Below are 21,854 nucleotides of genomic sequence, written 5' to 3' on the forward strand. Positions count from 1 at the left end.
CATTCCCGGCTCGGGGCACCGCTCTCCCCAGGGTCCCCGCTCGGGCTGAGCGCTGCCGGCTGCTCTCGCCCCGCGCCCCGGAGCGCTACCGGTCCCGGACGGCACGGCCGGGCCCGCACGGGCGGGGCTCGGGGGGTCCCCGCGGTCGCTGCGGGAGCCGAGCGGGGCAGCCCCGGCGGGGCGGGGGCGGCCCTTCCTTCCCCCGAGGGCAGCCCGGTACCGCCCTGCCTCCCGCGGGGGGCGGAGCGGCCGCCGCCGGGGCCGGGAGCTCCGGGGCCGGTGCGACCGTGCCGGGGCCGCCGCCGCCGCCCATGGAGCCCAACGGGACGGCGGCGGCGGGGGGAGACAACGGGACGGTGGCGGCGGCGGCGAGCGGCGGGGGTGCCCCCGGGGGAGGCCCCCTGCTCATCCCCTCGGCCTTCGGGACGGTGCTGTCGGTGATGTACGTGGCCGGGGTGGCCGGCAATGTCTACACGCTGGTGGTGATGTGCCACTCGGCGCGCTGCGCCGCCCCCATGTACAGCTCCATCGTCAGCCTGGCCCTGGCCGACCTGCTCTACCTCTCCACCATCCCCTTCATCGTCTGCACCTACCTGGCTCAGGACTGGTACTTCGGGGACCTGGGGTGCCGCATCCTGCTCAGCCTGGACCTGCTCACCATGCACGCCAGCATCTTCACCCTCACCCTCATGTGCACCGAGCGCTACCTGGCCGTCACCCGGCCCCTGGACACCCTGAAGCGGTCGCGGGGCTACCGGAAGGTCACGGCGGGGGCCGTCTGGTCCGTGTCGCTGCTGCTCACGCTGCCCATGATGCTGATGGTCACGCTGACCGAGGGGGGCAAGGCGGAGGGCAAGGTGAAGAGGATGTGTGCGCCCACCTGGAGCGTGGATGCCTACCGGACCTACCTGACCGTGCTCTTCAGCACCAGCATCATGGCCCCGGGCATCATCATCGGCTTCCTCTACACGCGCCTGGCCAGGACCTACCTGGAGTCCCAGAGGAACCCCCCCCACAAGGAGAAGAGCAAGCGATCCCCCCGGCAGAAGGTCCTCATCATGATTTTCAGCATCGTGCTGGTCTTCTGGGCCTGCTTCCTGCCCTTTTGGATCTGGCAGCTGGTGCGCCTGTACAGCAGCTCCCTGCAGCTCACCACCCAAACCCAGAAGTGCATTAACTACCTGGTGACCTGCCTGACCTACAGCAACAGCTGCATCAACCCCTTCCTCTACACCCTGCTCACCAAAAACTACCGGGAGTACCTGCGCAACAGGCACCGCAACTTCTACAGGTTCACGTCGTCCTTCCGCAAGAGGGGCTCCAACCTGCAGTGCTCCTGGGGCCGCTCCATGTCCTCCAGCAACCAGTACGACTACAGCTCGGAGGCGCTGGGCATGGCCACGCTCAAGGACAAGTGAGGAACAGGAGGCGCTCCCAGCACTCAGAACCAGCAGAGCGTCCGGCCAAGGTAGGGCTTTGGGACCCCCTAGCCCTGAAGGGTTCCAAAAACTCCTTTCTAGCCAGGGGCAAGAAGCCGTGTGAATCCAAATGCTGCGAGATGAGTCTGAATTTCCATCTGGCCGAGGGCTTGGGGGGGTCCTGCCGGGAGCCAGCAGCCCTTCGGGACAACTCCTGCAGGGTTTGGGGTGCAGAAGATGAGGTGGATGCTCTGTTCAGTGCTGTCACAAGCTGCTTTCATGCTTGGCTGAGTTTCGGCTCCAGCTCCGCACACCGATCCTCCCGTGTGGTTTCTCAGCGCTGCCTTGGGGCTACAGCTGGGTCAGAGCTGCAGAAATCTGAAATTGGCCCTGGTATCACTTAACTGAGCTGTCAGCCTTGGGCTCGCCCTGTGTGTTACCAATGTCTGGTTCTGGAGCGTGTAAAGAGACTTTTAAGCCCTTTTTCCTATTTCTTGTTACATTACGGTGCACTACGGTTCTATCAAGCTTAAAGTCTCTATTTTAAAATTCATTGCAGCAGCACTTTGAACTCCAAGCATTCAAAAACCACCAGGTAAGCTGTCAGAAACCACAGGATTACCTAAAAAAAAAAAAAAAACTTGTAATTTTTAAAAGTTTCTACCTAAGGTGGTTTGAAATTGCCAATGATTTTTTTTAAGGTTTGTTTTTTCTTAAAAGTCAACAGAGCTTGACAAACCTGAAAATTTACCTTGGAAGAAATAAAAAATTATTTATAATCCTATCACTCAAAGACCTGAGGCTCTAAGAAAAATGACTGAATCCTATATCATGAAACTCATTATAAAAGATACAATTTTTTTCATGACATTTGATCAAAACCGTTTTGCCTCAATGTATTCTGCTCATTTTCTCCCTGCTTGGCATCTCACAGTAAACCTTCACCACAGATCCTGGAGATGCCTGTAAGCACTTAAACAATTGTAAAGTGTCAGTTTATAAATAAACGCTTCTTAAAAATGGACCCTGCTCAGGTTTCCCCTTGCCTGGTCTCTTCCCCCAGCTCAGGGGGGTGGATTTATCAGGGCAGATGCTGCAGTTTCCAGCTGTGGGGATGAAGTTGGGGGTCAATATTCTTCTTTCTTGTTCTGGGACAGACTCTGGGGGTAAGAAAAGCACGGTATGAGTTTCACAAACTCTTGTCATCAGCTGGTGATGCCCAGGGAGTTCAGAAGCAGCAGCGGTGGAAGGAACTGGCATTTCCACGTTTTTATTACTTATTCCAACCCCATCTGCCTGAGCAGAGTCCCACTCCAGCCCTGCAGAGCTGCATTCCCATGTCCTTGGGTGATCCTCTGGTGTCCCACACCAACCTTCAGAGTGTGCTTGTGCTCCAGCAGAGACACAAAGTGCCACCAGCACAGACAGCGCTGAGAGCAGAGAACAGGCACAGGGACACAAAGTGCCACCAGCACAGACAGCGCTGAGAGCAGAGAACAGGCACAGGGACACAAAGTGCCACCAGCACAGACAGAAGTGAGAGCAGAGAACAGGCACAGAGATATGCTGGGTTTGTGCACTCAGCTAACTGAGGAATTCATGAGCTGGATGAAGGTGTTTCTGTGCTGGAGCCAGCATTCTCTTGGGATGCTTTCTGGGGAGCCAGGGAATGAGTAACTCACCTTGCCCATATTACTTTTAACCACAGGAGAGTCTTTGAAACACCAGTGATCACTTTGTCATATTCCAGTGTTGCCAGACTCCAAGCTGGGCATCATAATATTCCTAATGTTGTCCATTCCTTCTGGAGCAGGGGGACTAACACACAATTTATGTTGGGAATTGGCAGGGAGAGCAGGATTCAGCAGACTTTCAGAACAACTTTTCAGAAATTAATTGATTTTTAAATTATTAATTCTAAACTTGTTGTTACTTTTCCTTTCATTCCCATTTCTTAGGCTGGAGGTCGCTCCCATATAGGAATTCAAAAGATAAGACTGAACTCAGAAGGCATTTTGGGAAGGCTGGAGTATGAATGTCATGTGCAAAGGGTGTCTGGACAGAAGTCCTAGCAGAGTCAGGCATGACTGCGTCCCATGAGCTGGACAGGGATCAAAAAGAGTTTTAGGGACCTTGCTTTGTACTTAAAAAAAAAAAAATAAAAGCTGAACAGCCTAAACCCACAGTTATTAATAAGAGGGGGAAGCTGAAAAGGAGTTCTGCATAGAAAAAAAAAGAGTGAAAATGCAGAGCAGATGGGCTCTTCAGTTGTCAGCTAATGTGGGGATAAGCAAACAGAAGGGGCTCATTTGGGAAACACTTCCCAAGACACCTCTCAGCCCCCTGAAGGATTCTGTTACTCTGCTGTGTCACCAGCAGTGTGTAGTGGCTCTGCTTTCTGTGCCACTTGGTGGGAGCATTCAGCATCAGAGGGCTGGTGGAGGGGCATCCAGATGGAAGGCAAAAGGCTGGATATTTCAAAAACAGAGTGCCCAGCTGATTGTCCCCCTCTACTCCCCCCTGGTGAACCCAGCCTGCAGTGCTGCTTCCAAATGTGGGGTCTCCAACATCAGAGGGATGTGGAGCTGCTGGAGAGAGTCCAGAGGAGGACACAGAGATGCTCCAAGGGCTGGAGCCCCTCTGCCCTGGAGCCAGGCTGGCAGAGCTGGGGGTGCTCACCTGGAGAAGAGAAGGCTCCAGAGAGAGCTCAGAGCTCCTTCCAGGGCCTGAAGGGGCTCCAGGAGAGCTGGGGAGGGACTGGGGACAAGGGATGGAGGGACAGGACAAGGGAGAATAGCTTCCCACTGCCACAGGGCAGGGCTAGATGGGATATTTGGATTAAATTCTTCCCTGTGAGGTTGGTGAGGTGCTGGCACAGGTTGCCCAGAGAAGCTGTTGCTATTCCATCTCTGGACGTGTTCCAGACAAGGTTGGAAGGGGCTTGGAGCACCCTGGGGTAGTGGAAGGTGTCCCTGCCCATGGCAGGGGTGGAACTGGATGATCTTCAAGGCCCCTTCCAACCCAACCCATTCTGTGACTGCTCCTTTAGGCACTGCTCAGGTTTCTCAGCCGGGCTGGGCTTTATCCCAGCTCCATCCCAGCACTGCTCCTCTCTCCCCAGGCCCTGATAATCCCAGCCAAGGTCACTCCAAGCAGAGATGCTGTGAATTGGTGCCTGGGCCCAGGAGAGGCTGTGTCACACCCAGAAGAGCCCAGCAGTCAGAAGCTGCTGTGTGTGATCAGTGACAGCTCTGTGCAGACCTGCACAAACAGCACTCCCGGGGGCAGAGCTCCATTTAAAAGATGCATCACATAAACAGCATCCCTCTTGCTGTTCCCTCAGACCAGTTAAACTGCCAAAAGTCAGTAGCTTTGATCCACTTCACCAATATCCTGCTGGAGCAGAGGTTTTAGCTGAGTTCTTGCTGTCTATAACTGGGCAAGCCTCGACTCCTCTTGGGGTGCCCATGGTTTGGGAATGGGGGGTCTGTCCTCATGGGTTTTCATTTAACAACAAAAGCAAATTAATCTGGCAGCTCAGCCGGGAAGGGAATTGCTGCTGCCTGTCTGGAGCACAGAGCCCTGCCTGGGGCTGACACAACCTTCAGGTTCCCTGTGAGGGGTGGCTTTACCTGCTGCTCACCCAGAGGGTTTTGGGGAGGGTGTTGGTTTGGGGTTGGGATCTCAGCATTCCCAAGAACACCTACCTGCTGAAAAGCAGCTCAGGCTGTTTCCTACATGAGGGAGAGTTGTTACCTGTCCTCAGCACTGACAAGGAAGAGTTGGGATTCCCAAAGCCATGAGATTAAAAATATCTCGTGTGTCCCCAGGCACAGAGCTTACAGAAGTGTGTGAAAATTGACATAACTAGAATCTGAATGATGGGACTTTGCAAATTATATGATTGGTGTCACTTCAGGTAAATCTGAAGTATCTCAGGCCAGGGCCAAGTAACAACAGGGAAGTCAGTGGGGCTGTAACTGAAAAACAACATGTGGAGTGTTCCTTGAAAACTATTTTACTTTGGCTATTTTGCATTCCAGGAAATAAAGTTTTGTGTACCCTGGGGTCACTTGTCATACCTAAATCATTGTAATCCTGTGGTCCTTAATGCTTTGGGTGTATTTCATTATAACTGAAATGTTGCTGCAGATTCAGTGACACAGTTACCTCTTCAGAAACATGGGAAATGGGAATTTTAGGAAAGGCAGCATCCTTTTTCTTTTTGGGCCAGAGTGTGTCACTGCAAAACTCCATACATGCTGTACAAGAAAGAAAATAATTTAATCACTAGAGATTTTTTTTTCCAATGCCCCTTAGGATTTAGGGGTTTATAACAAAAAAACCCAACCCAGACTGGGAAAGCAAAGCAGTTTCATCCTGAGTGGTCTCTCCTTTATGGTGGGATCTCCTCAGATGGGAGCTGCTGCAGCAATGGCAATTTTTCCACTTTTACTTGAAAAGACAAAGACCACTCCTTTGTGGGGCAAATGAGAATTGTTGTTTTCATCAGGCACAGGAGGATCCATCTGAACCTTATGGAATTTTTCCAGGCCTTTACCTTCAGTCACTTTTTTTTAAATCATCTTTCTCTTCACTTTCAAAAAATAAATTTGCAATAAAAGCTCTAAAGCCCCACATTACAATTCCCTCATGAGTGCAAGCAAATTGTTTTAACTCCTATTTCAGCAGTCAGGTTTGGTGCTTGGAGAGTGACTGAACACCAGGGGAGCCACCAAAACAGAGGAGACTTGATGAGCATTTTGCACCTTGAGCTGCAAGATGCACAGTGAGATTAAGTGTGGGGAACGGGCAGGATGACAGAATTCATAATCTATTATAATCTATTATAATCTATTCATAATCTATTCTCAATCTATTCATAATCTATTCATAATCACCAGGATGATGGGAGAAGAAAGCACTTAAAGCTCATATCAGAGCCCAGCCCTCAAGCCCTGGGTGCAGAGAATGTAGAGAAATCCTCAGAGCAGCCCCAGGAAATCAGGAATCTTTGCCTGAAGTTTGTCTGGTTTGGGGACACTCGGCTTCTCTGTCGCATTTCAGAGTCCCTCTGGTGGCAGCAGAGCTCCCATCCCGAGGTCTCAGGAAGAAAATTTGCTTTTTATTTCTAGGCTTTATAAAGAGAGGTTGCCCCAAATCACAGCACAGCATAACTATATAAGAGCATTTTATTCCTTGAAATTAGAACATTACTTCAGCATCTAGAGGGGGAGAGGAGAGGAGAGGAGAGGAGAGGAGAGGAGAGGAGAGGAGAGGAGAGGAGAGGAGAGGAGAGGAGAGGAGAGGAGAGGAGAGGAGAGGAGAGGAGAGGAGAGGAGAGGAGAGGAGAGGAGAGGAGAGGAGAGGAGAGGAGAGGAGAGGAGAGGAGAGGAGAGGAGAGGAGAGGAGAGGAGAGGAGAGGAGAGGAGAGGAGAGGAGAGGAGAGGAGAGGAGAGGAGAGGAGAGGAGAGGAGAGGAGAGGAGAGGAGAGGAGAGGAGAGGAGAGGAGAGGAGAGGAGAGGAGAGGAGAGAAAGAAGAGAAGAGAAGAGAAGAGAAGAGAAGAGAAGAGAAGAGAAGAGAAGAGAAGAGAAGAGAAGAGAAGAGAAGAGAAGAGAAGAGAAGAGAAGAGAAGAGAAGAGAAGAAGCCACTTCCAAGAGTTAACTTTTCTCCCCTGTGTTCCTTCCTATGCCAAACCCAGACTAACTTCATTCCTGTCATTTTGCACAGCACCCTCCCAGCCAGCACCCACAGAAACACCCAGAGCTGGTGACTAACTCCAGTTGAGCCCAGCTGGGGTTTTTCTGCCTGATAATATTGGGGTTTGCTGTTAGTCTCTAGTTTTTCTAGGGAATAGAGAGACGTTGAGTTAATCAGTGTGGTTTATGAGAAATAAATTGCTTTGTCTTCAAAACAGTAGCCACAGTTTTGCAAGGTGTAAGTACCCTGTAAAGTTATTGTTATTACCATGATACAAGTTTTTTGCCCTTGTTTGGGAATGTGTCTAAAGCACAGCAGGGAGAAAGGATGGCAAAGTGTTGGGAGGGGTTGGATGGTTCGGGCTGAGCTTTGTGAAGGCAGATGGAGGAACTCCTCCCAGCCAAAGCTCTGGGATGCAACAAGCCTCTGTCAGACACCCAACACTGAAAAAAATTATTAATATAATAATATTGTACTACATATAGATATATTAAAATTTTAAATGGGACATATATCAAAATGGATTTTTTTAATCATAAATATTTCTGCTCAGTCATGCAGCTTTCTGCTCACACTGAGTTTCTGGTGTGGTATATATCATCTTTTGGGGAGAACTAATTTCAGTTTAATAAATGTGAATGGTCAAAACTGAGCTTTGTGATCTGTGGTCACAACTGGAGTCATCTCTCCCCTAAAGAAAATGTTCCCAATGGAATTTACCAAAGCAAAACTGCTGCATCATTTTATTTTGGTCACCCTCCCAAGAAAGGGAGAATTAAAAAAGGAAAGGGAGAAATGAATCCTGTAGAAGTCTTCTGGCATTTGTGCTCTGCTTTTCTAGTTGTCTCAATTTATAATACAAATTTTAATTTAAATGAAACATTTTGGTGAGCACTAGAAATGCTTCTACAGTGAGAGACGGGGTGAAAAGTTTAAAAGCATTCATAAAAACATTTTTTTAAAAGGCTGAACTTCAGTACTGTGGAAGATCCCACCCAGTCCCCTCCATTGAGATATGTGGAAGGAAAGTAGTAAATAAATTTGTGCACAATCAAACCACCAGCAGTACCAGCCACGCTTGGCAGAGGGAACAGTTCTAAAACCAAAGCCGTGCTAGTGCTGCAGAAGTCAAATCTGTCAAGTTTGTTCCAGCTTGTTTTGGCCAATCTCTCTCTGAGATGCTGTCAGTCTTTCCTTGTGCATTCCTGGTAGGATCTTGAATTCAGCTCCTGACTTCTTAACTAGAACCAAACATGATTCCATCCAAACAAAGCAGGGGAGATTCCTGAAGCTAAATGTGGTGTGTCCATAAACACAGCCTGGTAGAGACAGTTCATCTGTGTGCTCCTGCAAACTCACAGCCTTCTACCTCTGTTATTCTTTTAAATATCAGCTTGACATTTGAGAAGCACAAGGCTGCCTCTTGCAAGAAGCCTCTCAGGGAAAGGCACTACACAGAAATTATTCTCGGGTACATGGAGCCCATCTTTCAAAAACCTGCAAGCATGGAGCAGGTAAATGAATGTGGTAATGCTAAAAGGGGAGAGACAGCAGCACCCTGACCTGTGCAGAGAGGACACCCCAGCCTCTGGGACATGCAGGTGCCAGCAGGCAAGCTGGGCATGGCAGGAGGCAGCACCAGCTCCTGTGCCAGGCTCCCACAGCCTCCTCCTTTTGGGGAGCACAGGCTGGCAGCCAGCCCCCAGCACTGCACTGCTCAAAATCCCAGTCACCCCACAGGTTTAAATCGAGTTTCTCCTTTTTCTTTGTAACAGATGAGGTTTTTTCCTTCATTTAACACCTTGGAAGGCAATATTTTACAGAAATGGCATTATTGTAAAATCAGCTGGAGCCCCACATTTTGCAAGCAGCTTCCTGTCCCTGGGCAGTGTCCAGGTCAAGGGTTGGTAGCAGGAATACTGGAGGAGTCTGCAGCCCTGCCTGCCCTGTGCATTTATTTACCTTCCTTCACCTCATCTGCTGCTGGGGACTCTGAGGCTTCTGCCACAAAAGCAGGAGTGGTGTTGATAACTCAAGCAGGCTTAGAACAAGACAGTGAATAAAAGCCAGGATTCACCAGGGTTGGATGTTGGAGCTGAGCAGAGGAATTCACTGGAACAAGGGCAGCTCAGAAGTCCTGGATCCTCCTAGAAAATGACCTCGGGGGAGATCACTTGGTCTTGTGCTGCTGTTCCTTGCCTAGAAAATAGCAATGCTATTTCCAGTGTCTGTGCAGGTGTTTTAAGGTGTCACTGTTGTGTGTGACAGGTGTTGAGGTCTCTGGATGAGAGATGCTGTGTATGAAGGGGAAAAGGTCACCTTGTAGGGATAATTTAGGATTCAGGGTAGCTGTTCATGGTCAGACAGAGGAAATGTGTGTGGGCCAGAACCTCTCTGCTTTTATGGCAGTGAAGATGCTCCTTCATCCCCAGCCTTGGCAGCTGTGCCCTGCTGGGATCACAGCTGAAATGAGTCCCCTGATAAAAACACTTCAGTGCATCAGTCCCGCCTCTAAAGCCCTTCCTAAGTGAGAAAGGATAGGAGCAGATGGGTGGGGAAGCAAAATCCCTTCTTTACCTGCCGGGAGCCTCGTGCCCACCTTATGGGCTGGGAGCACTGGGAGCACTGGGATCACTGGGGGTAAGGGCAGAGCCTGCACAAAGAGCACCTTACCCTGCAGAGGAGGCTGGACAGAAAGATTTATCCCTACACTCATTACTGACTGCTGAACACAACAGAACCTCCCTGTCATTTTGCTGTTGGCATCCTTTTAGAATGATTAAATCTGTCGAGGAACCTCTGCCTGCCTGAGGCACAGCACAATTAATTCTCAACAACAGAAGCAGAGGAAATAATAACCAGCTAACTTTGCTTGGCTGCTTTCATGTGTTGGGCTTTTTAATGCAAAGGTGAGTTTATTATGGAAAATGGCCCTCAAACTTTAAAGCATTGCTTCAATCCCTGCAGCAGCTTCTTTCAGACCAGATGAGAAAGTGAAGCCCCACATCCTATGGTCAGTGTTAAAGCTCCTTGCAGATCTTGTTTAAGTGGGGAGGGATGGGGACAGGGCTGGAGCATCACTTGGGCTTTTACCTCCATCCATATAAGAGAATATTTTCTCTCCTGAGCACTGTGTGCTTGTGGGTATTTGGTAACTATCTCTGTTATTCAGAAAAAAAACAACAACCAAGTTTTGGGTTTAGCCCAATAAAAGACAAGAAAGATCTTTAATTCTATAACTTCATGGTATGGGGAAGGTGTTTGTATCCCCCAATTCCATTTCTTGTGTTCACAGTCCCAGAGGGGCCCGTGGAAGCAGCACCAGAGGGCTCTCAGGTGTGGGGAGAAGGGTTTTGACAGCCACACTCCCTGCAAAACACAGACATGAAACCCTCGATTGTCACCCTGAATTACTCATTAATGAGAGCCCCGAGAAACGGCCTCAGGCTGACAGGAGCCTGAGGAAGGCAATGCTGCCTTCATCCTCTCCAGGTTCCTCTGGAAATCTGGCTTTACCCGTGGTGTGGGGATGCAGGGGGAGGAGATGGGCACCCTTGGGGCTGTGGGGACATCTCCCCTCCTGCCAGCACCACCAGCCCTTGTCTGGCAGCCCCGTCCCAGGCACATTTCCTGCCAGCCCTCCTCCCTTCCTGCTCTCTACAGGAGCCCCCAGCTGCACCCCAAAGCCTCGGAGAGCAGGGTGGGGACTCACACAGGCAGCGTGGGGCAGCAGGAATGGGATGTCCCTGCCCCTCTGGGAGTGCCAGGGCACAGGAAGAAATAGAGAAGCTCGCTGGCACAAGCACGTTAGCTTGGAGTTCAGAAAAATCAGCATCTCAATAGACATTTTTGTCTTCTGTCCCATCTTCAGTAAACGTTTCTGTCAGGAGAGCTCTGAGGTGTGTCTGGGACTCAGCCTGTGTATAATTACAGACCCCATCCCAGGGCCTGCCTTTGCCATGGGCATCCCCCCTGCTCACCAAAGGTGGAACCCCCTGCCTGTGATGAGAAAAGCTTGAGCAGGAAGATCATGGATCAAACGTGATGTTTAGGTTTTATGTTCAGTGGAAACATGTTTGGTTTTACCGTGTTGCTGTCTTAGCTGCTCTTATTTAACCTTATGGGCTTTGTTTTCCTGTTCTGTCCCTTTCTTTGTGTCACATTTCCTCCTCAGCAATAAGCTGTAACTTCTCCCAGGGGCTCTGTTTCCACCCTGGCTTTGCTCCACAGCTAAAACCACCACAGTCTGTGATACCCCAGTGGGAGTTTGGGGCTTTGGGGATATTTCTCATCTCTTGGATTTCAGAGCTGTTTCAGGCTGCCCACAGAGAAGGCAGAAGCCTCTACTGGATTCCCACAACCTAATCAGAAATTGGGCATGTTCCTGCAAGTGGGACTCTGTGAGCAAATCCTTCAGCTCCTTTGGAGAAGTTATGTCTGCACAGACAGGAGGATGTCCTGGGGTAACAAAATCCTAAACCAGGATGCTTCAAGCAGCTTTTCCTTTGCTTTGTGCTCCACCTTCCACCTCCTCTGTCCCCTCACTGAGGCTGGTACATGTCTTTGCAGTTTTGTAGTTGTAAAAGATTAAGGCATTTTACTTCATAGGGTTGAGGGTTGGTTTTTTTCCCAGTCAAGACAAAAGGAATTATTTCTTGTCCTGATCAGGTTCCCCACCCACCCTCAGGCAGCTGAACTGATAAAACTGATGGGCCTGGAAAGGAGTGCATGTGAAGGATCTTAAAATCTGTTTTAAAAACCATTTTAAAATGATTCAGTGCAATTGAGCTCATTTCAGTTAAACTCAGGCCAGTAAATGACCAAATCCACAATCCCAGAAATTTTTACTATGCTGCAACTGGGAAAAACCTTGTGTTCTCAGAGGGTTTGGGCTTTACTTCTGCCTTCTCCTTTCTGGTCAGTGAGTCAGGCAGTGGCTTCTCCCTCTAGAGATGCCCAGGAGCCCCCAGGGAGGCTCCGTGAAGCCTCGTGAGGCAGAAGCAGCTGAGGAACATTTCCATGCTGCCAGAGCAGCCAGGAACACCGAGCCCTGCAGCTCCAGCCCACGCTCACCATCCTCCTGATGGATCTGCATGGGAGGGACACTCAGGGACTCAGCATGGGGCAAAAATTCTGTTTCCTGACAGTGCCTGGGGACCTGGGGAGGCTTTTTCCTGTTCAGTTTTCAATTATTTGACTCACACTTGATGAACTTAATTTCCCAGCACGTTAACAGCTGGTGGGTTCCAGGGCTGCAGTTGGCGAGGAGTGGAGAGTAATTACTTGCTGAGCTCGTTATAATTGTTCAGTTATTGAATAATTTGGAAAGGCAAGCAGGAGGAATATTTGGTTAATTAAGAGCTCATTTAATCACTGCTAAATTTAGCCTTCCAAAACTGTGCTCACCTTCCCCAAATTTGGAAACCTTTGCCATGGCTTTGGTCCTTGCTCCTTCCCATCTCAGACCCTCCCCACACTTGGTTCCAGTTGAATGAAGATCTCTCTGAAGCTTCCATCATTCTTCAGCAAAATGTTTAATTAAAAACAACTCACCTGTAGCTGCTCAGGTACTTTTGAGACCAAACTCTCATCCAGAGTTAAAAACAGCCATTACAGACAGAACAGCAAAGCCTGAGTGATTCACAGAGCCTGGGCAGTGTGAGCAGCAGAAAACCTGGTGAGCCCTTGATGGTTTTTGGGTTGCTGCTGGTCCAACACATTTGCTGGGCATGTGCTTCTTCTGTTTGAGGGGTTTGATAATTTAAGGTTTAGAAAGCAGCTTTAGTACCCAGAGGATGCTGTCTGGAGCCTGTTCTGATTTTCAGAAGCTATGGGGAGTTTTCAAGGCAGTGCTGGAGAAAAAAAGGGTTTCCAGCTTACTTTCATGTCTTCACTGTTTTCCAAAGAATGTGTGTGAATTCATGCAGGATTGGAATCAAAAAGGTTGTGTTTGAGAACTTTTGGGAAGAGTTTTGAAGGATGGACTTAAATGGGAAGCAGCATTTCACCCACAATGAGTACAACTTCATTTTAAGCAAAGAATTGATTTAAAATAATTATTTTGCTTTGGGCTTGTTGTTTAAGTGTTTTCATAGTTTGTTCTAGATTGTTTTAATACATTATATTCTTCATGCTCAGTCAGTGGGATGTAACTACAACTGGAAGTCAGTGGCAGATTCAAAAAGGAGAGAAAAGAAAAAGCAAAGCCCTGAAAGCCTTACAGACCATGGGCAGATTTACCTCCTTTGCACTTCCAAAGTGACAAATGTTCAAAGCCTCCAAGAGGTCACAGCTCCTCCAATCCTGTAGGAAGGAAGGAAGAGTCTGTTCTGAACCTCATCCTTCCCAACACACTTCAGAATGAAATAGATTTATTTTTTCTGCAAGGGAGAAGACATTAGAACAAGCCAGATCTTGTATCTCTGGCAACACACCAGTCTTTTGCAAAGGCATCCTTGAACTTTTTCTATCTTGCTTTCAGTTTAAATGCTGCAAAAAAATGGAAAGTAATTTTTAAACAGGTTTTTTCAGGGCAGCCTCCATAAGATAAATGATGCAGAACAGAAGAATCATCAAAGCAGGTTGGTTTTAAAACCTGACAACCTTGACAGCCTCCTTGCAGCAGTGCAGAGCCACGTCAGTTCTGCTGTTACCCATGGTTACAAAACTGGTGAATGAAATGAAATGAAATGGAACCCAAAGCTGGCCAGAGTTGTAGCTCTCACACAGGCAGGACAAATGACCTGAATGGTAACTCCTGGAGTACTCCACTGGGTCCTCAACTGAATATTTTGTCAAAGTGCTCTAAATTAACAAAGCTCACCCATTCTGAGTCTCAGCTGCTGAAAAGATGAAGCTCCTGCTGGGTTCTAGGTGATTTTAAATATCCCCTTTTTTTTTTTTAACAAGAGGACAAGGCATAAGGCAGATCTCCAAGAGTTCCTGTGATTTCAAGTAGAGAAGTGTTACGGGATAGTCTCTTGTTGCCCCAAAGGAAAAATAATCAAGGTAAAATACAAGCTAGAATTAGTCTCTTCAATCAGTAATGTCTTCTGAATTAATAAGGCAGAGGCAGCTGCTTTAGCAAAACAATTAAACAGCACCTCAATAAAGCAGCTGCTGCCTTACACTGGGCATCTCCCAGGTTTCTGTGGATGGAGGCCATGGAGCCACTGCCTCTGTCCCCCCTAGGTTTTCTGCTGGATTTTGGAGGTTTGTGCAGGGAAGAGGATGACAACAAAGCTGTCAGGATCCTTTCTGCCTGCTGAGTGTCCCTGCCAAAGCATCCTCCCATGGCACGCCAGGCCACTGCTTTCCCCCCAGCCTCCTTTCTTTCCCCAAGGAGCCACAAAAATCCACAACTCCAGAGGCAGCAGAGGATGGCTGGAGAAGTGCTGCAGGCTGATCTCAACCCTCAGAACCAGGTGAAATGTCTCAAACAGCCATTTCAGGCTCTGCTTGCAAAGGGATCCCACTCTCTGCTCAAGTCCCTGGGACAGCACTGCCCTTTCCCTTTCCCATGCTGTGTATCCACGTGCTTTCAATCCCCATCGTTTGGGATGTCAGACCTTGCCATCCAGCACTCAGTGCCACCCAGATTTGGCATTTGCTCCTCCCCAGCACCTCTTCAGCAGCAGGAAATCTCCTTCCCACCACCTGCAGTGTCTTGTCGAGTCCCACAAGGAGCCCAAACATCCCCTCCCAATCCCCCCATGGGGACTTTTCTTCTCCCACCACGTCCCTGGAGTGTCCAGATGTGTCCTCCCCATCCCAGCTGCTCACTGCCTTTTGGACTGAGAGCCAGAGCAAACCCTCCCAAAGCCCCCACCAAACCCCAAACCTCCTCCTAGGGTGGTCCCCACCACCCACCTTGTGTGGGGCTGGGGGACACCAGAGGCTCCTTGTCTGGAGTGGGTGCAGTCAGAATTCTTGTAAGCACCAGTTTTACTGTCTCTTTCCAACATAAACTGGACAAATTGATGGATAAACACCATCCCCAGTGTTTAGAGTAGCTGTCTGCAGAGAGGAGACAGGGCTGACACCCTGGGCTGGTGGCACCTCCCTGGCAGGAACCTTCCCCTGCTCTCACACGTGCACAGGCACAGTCCACAGGGAGGAGAAACATTAGAAAAACCTCAAGGATCATAATAACAACCAGAAAGTTATTTTACAGAAATACAGAGCATTTGTGGCACCTGAGGCTCTTGCACAGATTCTTGCCAAGGACTGGCTCCAGCCCATGCCCAGCCCAGAGGGAGCTCCCAGTTCCAACACACCAATGTTGGAAAATGTTCAGTTTTATGGAGTTTTCATATTTCTGATTAGTTTCAGCTTTTTTGCTGTTTAGGAATGGTAAATCCTCCTGTGGTTAGGAAGAATTCTTGGCTATTATCTCTGAAAAGAACCTCAGCATTTACAGTCAGGCTAGTACTTATGAAGGAGACTGAGATTAGATAAGCTCATTAAACCAAGCATTCTTTCCACACCTGTGTTCTTCCCAACAAAAATAACAATTTTTCAGTTTCAAGGCTGTTAATTTAGAGACAGATTTTACTTGTCACGCTGATGATGCAAACCTGAACCCCTGGCATGCTGCATGACTAAAGCTGGCTCAGATGTGCACAAGGCTGTCCTCCCCTTGCAGGGCCATGGACACAAGTGGAAAAATCCCTAAGTGACACAGTCTGGTGCAGCTGGACTACTCAGAATGCATTCAGCAAGCAGATGTTGCTATTAGACAATTAAAATCTTATTAATAGAAAAGATTTGGAATATCCTTTGTCTCCTCTGTAGTACAAACAAGCCCTCAGCAGCTCGTAGGGGGAGGCTGTGGATGGGTAGGGCTGGCAGTGACTGAACCTTCTCCCAGCTCCACATCCATCCACAGCCAGAGGAAATAAAACCAAGGGTCACTAACCCTGCTCAGGGACAGCAAGGGGACAGGCAGACAATGATATCTGCTTCTCAAGTTAATTGATCCACTGACTCATTTACTCAGTTTCATTCATTATAAACAAGGCTTTAAGGCTCCAAGATTTCTGATTTTTTTGTTCTGCTATGCAGTCTAACAAGAGGCTGTGTCTGTTCCTAATGACCCCATCACGTTTGTCAATTTAACACAGAAACCTTTATCAGTGCACCACAAGTACAGAATTATTACACCTCCCATTCCAGGGGAGCTGGGCCATCAAACACCTTCACTTCTGCCTTGCCCAGATCCTGCAAATCACAAACCTGGCCTGACCAGAGGACAGAATCATTAATTTAGACCTGAACATCTCAGAAATATCTCCCTGTACAACTCAGCTATGAAAAGGTTTTTGATTACTGCCCTTTTATGTGCATGCTTTATGGCTGAAGTATTTCATTTAAGGACAATGATTAGGAAGAGGACAAGTTTCAGCAGTCTGCTCCAAAGCCTTAAGTAAAAAATTAGCAATAGAGTTCAAAACGTGCTAAACTTGTATTGAACACGATAATTTTTGCAGCACACTGGAATTCACTGACTCACGGCCATCTGGAGGTGCTAAAGGCATTTAGAAAACAGAGTCAAGAGGTGTCAAGCTGCAGTCGTTGAGAGGAAAAGGCTCAGAGGCAGCTGCCAGGGGAAGGCTCCAGGGCAGAGCTGTGCTGGCAGCTCCAGCTGGGAACCCACAGCACTCACCTTGTGCTGGGCCACACAAAGGACACTTGTCCTGCTCCTGGTCTGAAGAGATCTCCAGCAAAATGGGTACCTAGAAAGGGAAAATGGGCAGGGAGAGGACTGGATTTCCTGATACTGTGCAAGTTTGGAAAAGAAGAGAACAGCCTCAGTGGAGAATACTGAGGAGCAGGTGCAGATTTCCTACAGCCCCACTAAAGGATTAAAAAATCTTTTTTTTTCTGTTTTATTCTTACAGTTCCAAAACCCACAAATATTTCAATCCTTTTTTTTTTTTCCCCAAGGGACACTTCTACATATTTATTAATTCAGTTTTAATTTCTTCTTGGATTATTTCTTATTTACAGGTCTAAACTCTGTCCAGTTCCAGCAAAGGTGCAATAGACACAAGCTATGTGTGGAGGACACCATCACTTTAAAAATGCCCATTTGATACACATGATAAATGCAGAAGAAAGTGTAATTCATCATTTTTTACATAGATGGATGCAGCATCACTTATTTTAGCATATTCACAGTTCATTATTAATTCCAACAGAGGATGGACAGGATAAACAGCTGAAACAAATGGTTGTCAAGGGGTCCTATTGAACATTTTATAAAAGGTTTGAACAGGAAGAACTTTGCTGCCTGAAAGGTCTGAGTTTCCAGTTGTCTGATGTAATGAAACAATAAAGCAGAGTGAGGAGGAGGAGGAGAAAACATCAGTTCACACTGACATGGACACATCAGAAGATGTGGGAGAAATCTCCTGGAGCTCTCTCTGCCTAACACCATCTTAAATTTAACTTCTCCCTGTGCTTGGCTGACTTCTGTAGTATTTCTTTTTCCCTGCTAGTCAAGGTTTATTTTGATCATATTCATCCCTGTGGAAAGGAATGACTCTCAAATTAATTCCTATTTTCCTTTAAAATAAAGAAACCAAGAAAACACACATTTATAGCCTGTAGCAAAGTAGAAATAATCCAAGTGCAAGATCACTTCTCTCATTTCTTTCGTGTTGAGAAGTGCAGGGACTAAATGAGCTCAGTGCTTGCCTTATTTTACAGCAGCCTTTTAAGTTTTGAATCACCTGGTAAAACGTGGCCTTCTTTTTATGAGGTTATTCAGTGAACCACAATTAAAGCCCCATTATGCAGGGAGGACTCCCAGAACACGTCTGCTCTTCAGTAACATAAATCAGAAATAAACACAATTCCCTGCTAGAGGGAGTGGAAGAAACCACCAGCCAGAGCCAAGACAAGCAGAATGACTCCATTAGGACCTGCCTTTGTTTATTCCCACAAGATTTAATGGTCTGGCTGGCAAGTTAATATGCTGAGGAGGTCACCTCCAAGGTAGGAATCCACCCAGAGACCTTCCCCTGACAGGGAAAAGCTCTCTCAAAGGAAAACAGCAAGATTTTTTTTCTGTGGAGTCAGCAGCAAAGTGTCCAGGCATCTGCATAAACAGCCTAGAATAATTGTATAAACTGAGGAACAAGAAAGAGACAAATCATCAAGGTGTCTGAACAGAAAAATCATGGCTCAGGAACCCAGTTGGTGCTTTTTTGGGGGGTGGAGGGGCTGCTGTGATTTGTTAATAAAAGAATAGGAAGGGTATCCCTGTCTAAAATGAGCTTTTTGAACACGGGAGGACTATTCCAAGAAATTGCCAGAAACATGGAACATGAACACTCCACAAATCTCAGCTTCTCCCTATAAATAAATATTTCCTTAAAAAAGGGGCAGGTTTCAGTGCAGTTCATTATGAACAATTAATCTGACCTGGCAGCTCGTGGGTTCACCCAGACCAGGTTCCTTGGACAGCCTCAGGATCATCCAGCAGGAAACCAAGATGTTTTTATTTAGATTCATTTAAATGCTACAAAAATAAAGGAGTTGGTACTTCCAGGCTGTTTTATTGATTCCAGAGTAAGAACTGCTCAAGCAAGGCATTTCTTGTTGTGACCCCAAGGGCTGACTCACTCTCTAATATCTGTTTCCAAATTCCTTACTCATTGTCCAGGAGGTATCAGGAAAGACAAGAATGTTCAACAGCAGGCAACACTGATCCACACCTTGTCATTATTTCAGCTTCACAGGAAAACAGGCAAGGTGGAAATAAATATTTCTGAAATAATTGGTCTGAACATGGGCAATGCCTCTGCTAGAAGAAAAATAAGAGGATTTGTGGGGGGGAAAAAAAAGGATGCTGAGGAATGAAAAAAGATTGAGTTAGAAATCCTTCATAAAGATTAATACTCCATGTGGAGTAAAAGGATCAGAGGAAAAAGGCAGCTCCTATGCAGTGCTAGCAAGCCAGTGAATAAATATTCAATGAATAAATAAAGCACTGAGCTCTATCCCTGGTCACTTCTTGCTACAGGTCAAGGCTGAGGTGAGCTGGGACAGAAGTGAGAGGTGAAATGAGTGATTTGAGGGGAGGTGATGGACACACTCAAAGATGTGAAACTGGACAAACCTGTGAAATTGGAGAGTTATTTATTCCCTTTACACAGCCCACCCTGAAAAACTTTAGTCCAAAGCCACCAACACTCACAAAAGATAAAAAATGGCCACACAGAGACTTTGGGCATAAATTAACAATGAGGAAGAGAGAGCTGAAAGCAGGGCTCAGGCCACGATGGAAAGTGAGCTTTCAGCTTCCCAGGAGCGCTGCAGGACCCCGGGCAAGGCAGAGCTGCAGCTCTGCAGGGAGGAGCACCCAGTGAGCAGAGGATTCCCATCCCTCCAGGACTCTGCCCCATCCTCCCAGGCTGAGACAATCCCTGAGTGCCAGAGCCACCTGCGCTTCAGAAAGGAAATAACTCTGCTGCTGCTCCTGGGATGGGTGCTTGGATTTCCACAAAAGAGACTCAAAAAAGGAAAGACAGGAATTGGGGGGTTTTTGTTGGGTTTTTTTTCCACTTTTTTTTTTTTTTTTCACTTGGAGAAGGTAGATTGGTTGTATTTATTCCTCCTCACTCAAAGAGCCCTGACCTCCAGCAGCATTTCCTGGTTTTATCCCTCGAATTTAGACAAGACAAAAATATTGCACAGAGCCCCCTATGAGCACGTTAGAGAGAACCAAATCCCCTGCAAACACTGTAAGCACATCTGGATGGAGAAGGAGCACCAGGAACTCTAACATTAAAAACAGCATCATCTTCATTTACTGGGGAAAGGAAAGCTGTGAAGGAGCAATTCAATACTAACAAATGCCATTGAATAAATAAAACCAGATTTCCTTGGCAGCACAGTCATCATCAATGCCTTTTCAGCTACATTTATTTAAATGTGCACTTTAGCAGGTGCTACAGCACCTAAAGCACCCAGCTGTTGACCTCAAAAATACGTAAGACATGAAGCTGAATTTCTGCTATAAACCCAAATTTAAATCATTTTGTAAATAGGGTATCCTTGTAAACATTTCTGGATTTGAAATTCAATAGGATAGAGCACAGAATATTTCAGGTGGAAGAGACATATTCAGGAAAACCTCAACATAAATGTACCTTCTTAAACCTTCAGTTGACTTACAAGGAACTAAAAGCCACGATTATTCCACACCTCCTTACACAATGAAAATGTTATACAGGAGAAGTGCCAAGAAGTCCATCCAGAGTTCCTGGAATCCCAGGGGATAAAAAAACCTAAAATTTAATGCATGCTACAGGACTGAAAGGTAGGTGTACATTAAAAACCTGACAATTTTTTCAAAAGTTCCTGATATTCCACAAATCATTTGAATGCAAATATGGTTTTTTAAGTAGTACAACTTCACAGAAATCATCGGGGGGCTTCACTCAGTCTCATTGTAGGGAGTCAAATCTGCTTTGCTCTCCTGCTGAATTTTCTTTTTTACTCTGGGACTTTTCACACCAGCAGCATTTGCCTTTCCTTACAGTAATTTCCTTTCAAAACACAAACCAGCATTCCCAGACACCTGTAACAAGTCTGATTTCAGGTGCAAAGCTGTAATTTTAACATCAGGACTCAGCCCCAACTCACAGTGCACCAGCACTGACCTTTCTTTACTTTGTTCTAAGTACAAGGGCTCTTCACAAAGGCCCTCACACCTCTGGGACACATCCAGCCACGTTCTGTCCTCACCTCTGCTCAGTCAAGAGCATTTCTCTGCAGCAGCCTGGCATCACACTCGTGCTGCTTGAAAAATCCTGCCTTTGGAATAGTCAAGAGTTCCAGGAATCAGAGCCCTGCAGCTCCCAGGAGTAACAGGCAGCTGAGCTTCAAAAAGGACAGAAATTAATATATTTCAAGTTCAGAGTTATATGTCATTATCTGGAGAGACCCTTAATAAAAAGCTATTCAGGGAATTTAGGTGGCCTAAAATAAATTAAACCAAGTTTGTTCCTATTAAGCAGTGAATTCAACTTCCACTGTGCCCCAGGAACACTTTGTAATTACTGCTTCCTGCTGGAGGCTACTTTCAGAAACTTTTACACTGCACTTTACTTCCTCATTTGCCTTTTAAATCCTCCTTACATCTAGCATTGCTTTTAACAGTCTGGATATTGAAATTCTAAATAGAAGAATCTCAGTGTTACTATAACACACAATATTTGGCTTTTTTCCAAATAAGAGCCCTCCTACCATGCAGAATGCACAATTTCCCAACAAATTACAGGTGACAGGTTTGGTCATCATATTGATCAGATTATTGAGGATTAAAGACTCCAAAAGAAAAATACCAGTTTGATTTTATTTCTGAACATCCAGCAGGAGATCCACCATGGGCAGCAGTTATTACCAGACACAGGATCTTCAAAAGGTGAAAATCCAAGAGGAGATGAGCTGAGATTGCCCCCAGGGCCTGAGATGATGGAGCTGAGCAGGATTTGACAGAGGCAGCTCCAGAAGTGCCACTCACAGCTGGCATGACAGGAGTAACCAGCAAACACAGCTCCATCCATGCTCAGATTCCTATCAGGTATTTTTGGGGAAAAGCCCTACATTGAAATCTCAGGGTAATGGCAGGAATCCAGTTCAATCCAGTGAAGCTGCTGGTGATCTTGGTCTGCCCTCCCATGGACTTAAAACTTGTGTAATGCAAATTCCTTGGAATAAACAG

General features: G+C 47.1%; 1 protein-coding gene and 1 long non-coding RNA gene across 2 annotated transcripts; one reads left to right on the forward strand and one right to left on the reverse strand.

The window, feature by feature from the left end:
• The first annotated feature begins 311 nt into the window (after positions 1–311).
• LOC106858414 (urotensin-2 receptor-like) lies at positions 312–21,774 on the forward strand. The gene is made up of 2 exons (XM_014885054.2): positions 312–1,468; positions 17,129–21,774. Exon 1 carries the CDS (start codon positions 312–314, stop codon positions 1,416–1,418), a length of 1,107 nt encoding a protein of 368 aa, XP_014740540.1. The 3' UTR covers positions 1,419–1,468; positions 17,129–21,774.
• On the reverse strand, positions 10,389–16,819 carry LOC148221581 (uncharacterized). The gene is made up of 3 exons (XR_015807856.1): positions 16,785–16,819; positions 13,361–13,423; positions 10,389–10,489 (listed from the first exon to the last, which is right to left on the reverse strand). It is a non-coding gene; the product is annotated as an uncharacterized LOC148221581 (long non-coding RNA).
• Positions 21,775–21,854: the final 80 nt, after the last annotated feature.

Source organism: Sturnus vulgaris, chromosome 20 (assembly GCF_052056855.1).
Source record: "Sturnus vulgaris isolate bStuVul1 chromosome 20, bStuVul1.hap1, whole genome shotgun sequence".
NCBI classification, from domain to species: Eukaryota; Metazoa; Chordata; class Aves; order Passeriformes; family Sturnidae; genus Sturnus; species Sturnus vulgaris.

Bases quoted from the DNA above. Each gene is read 5' to 3' on its own strand.
- LOC106858414 (XM_014885054.2), top strand. From the start codon at position 312: ATGGAGCCCAACGGGACGGCGGCGGCGGGGGGAGACAACGGGACGGTG.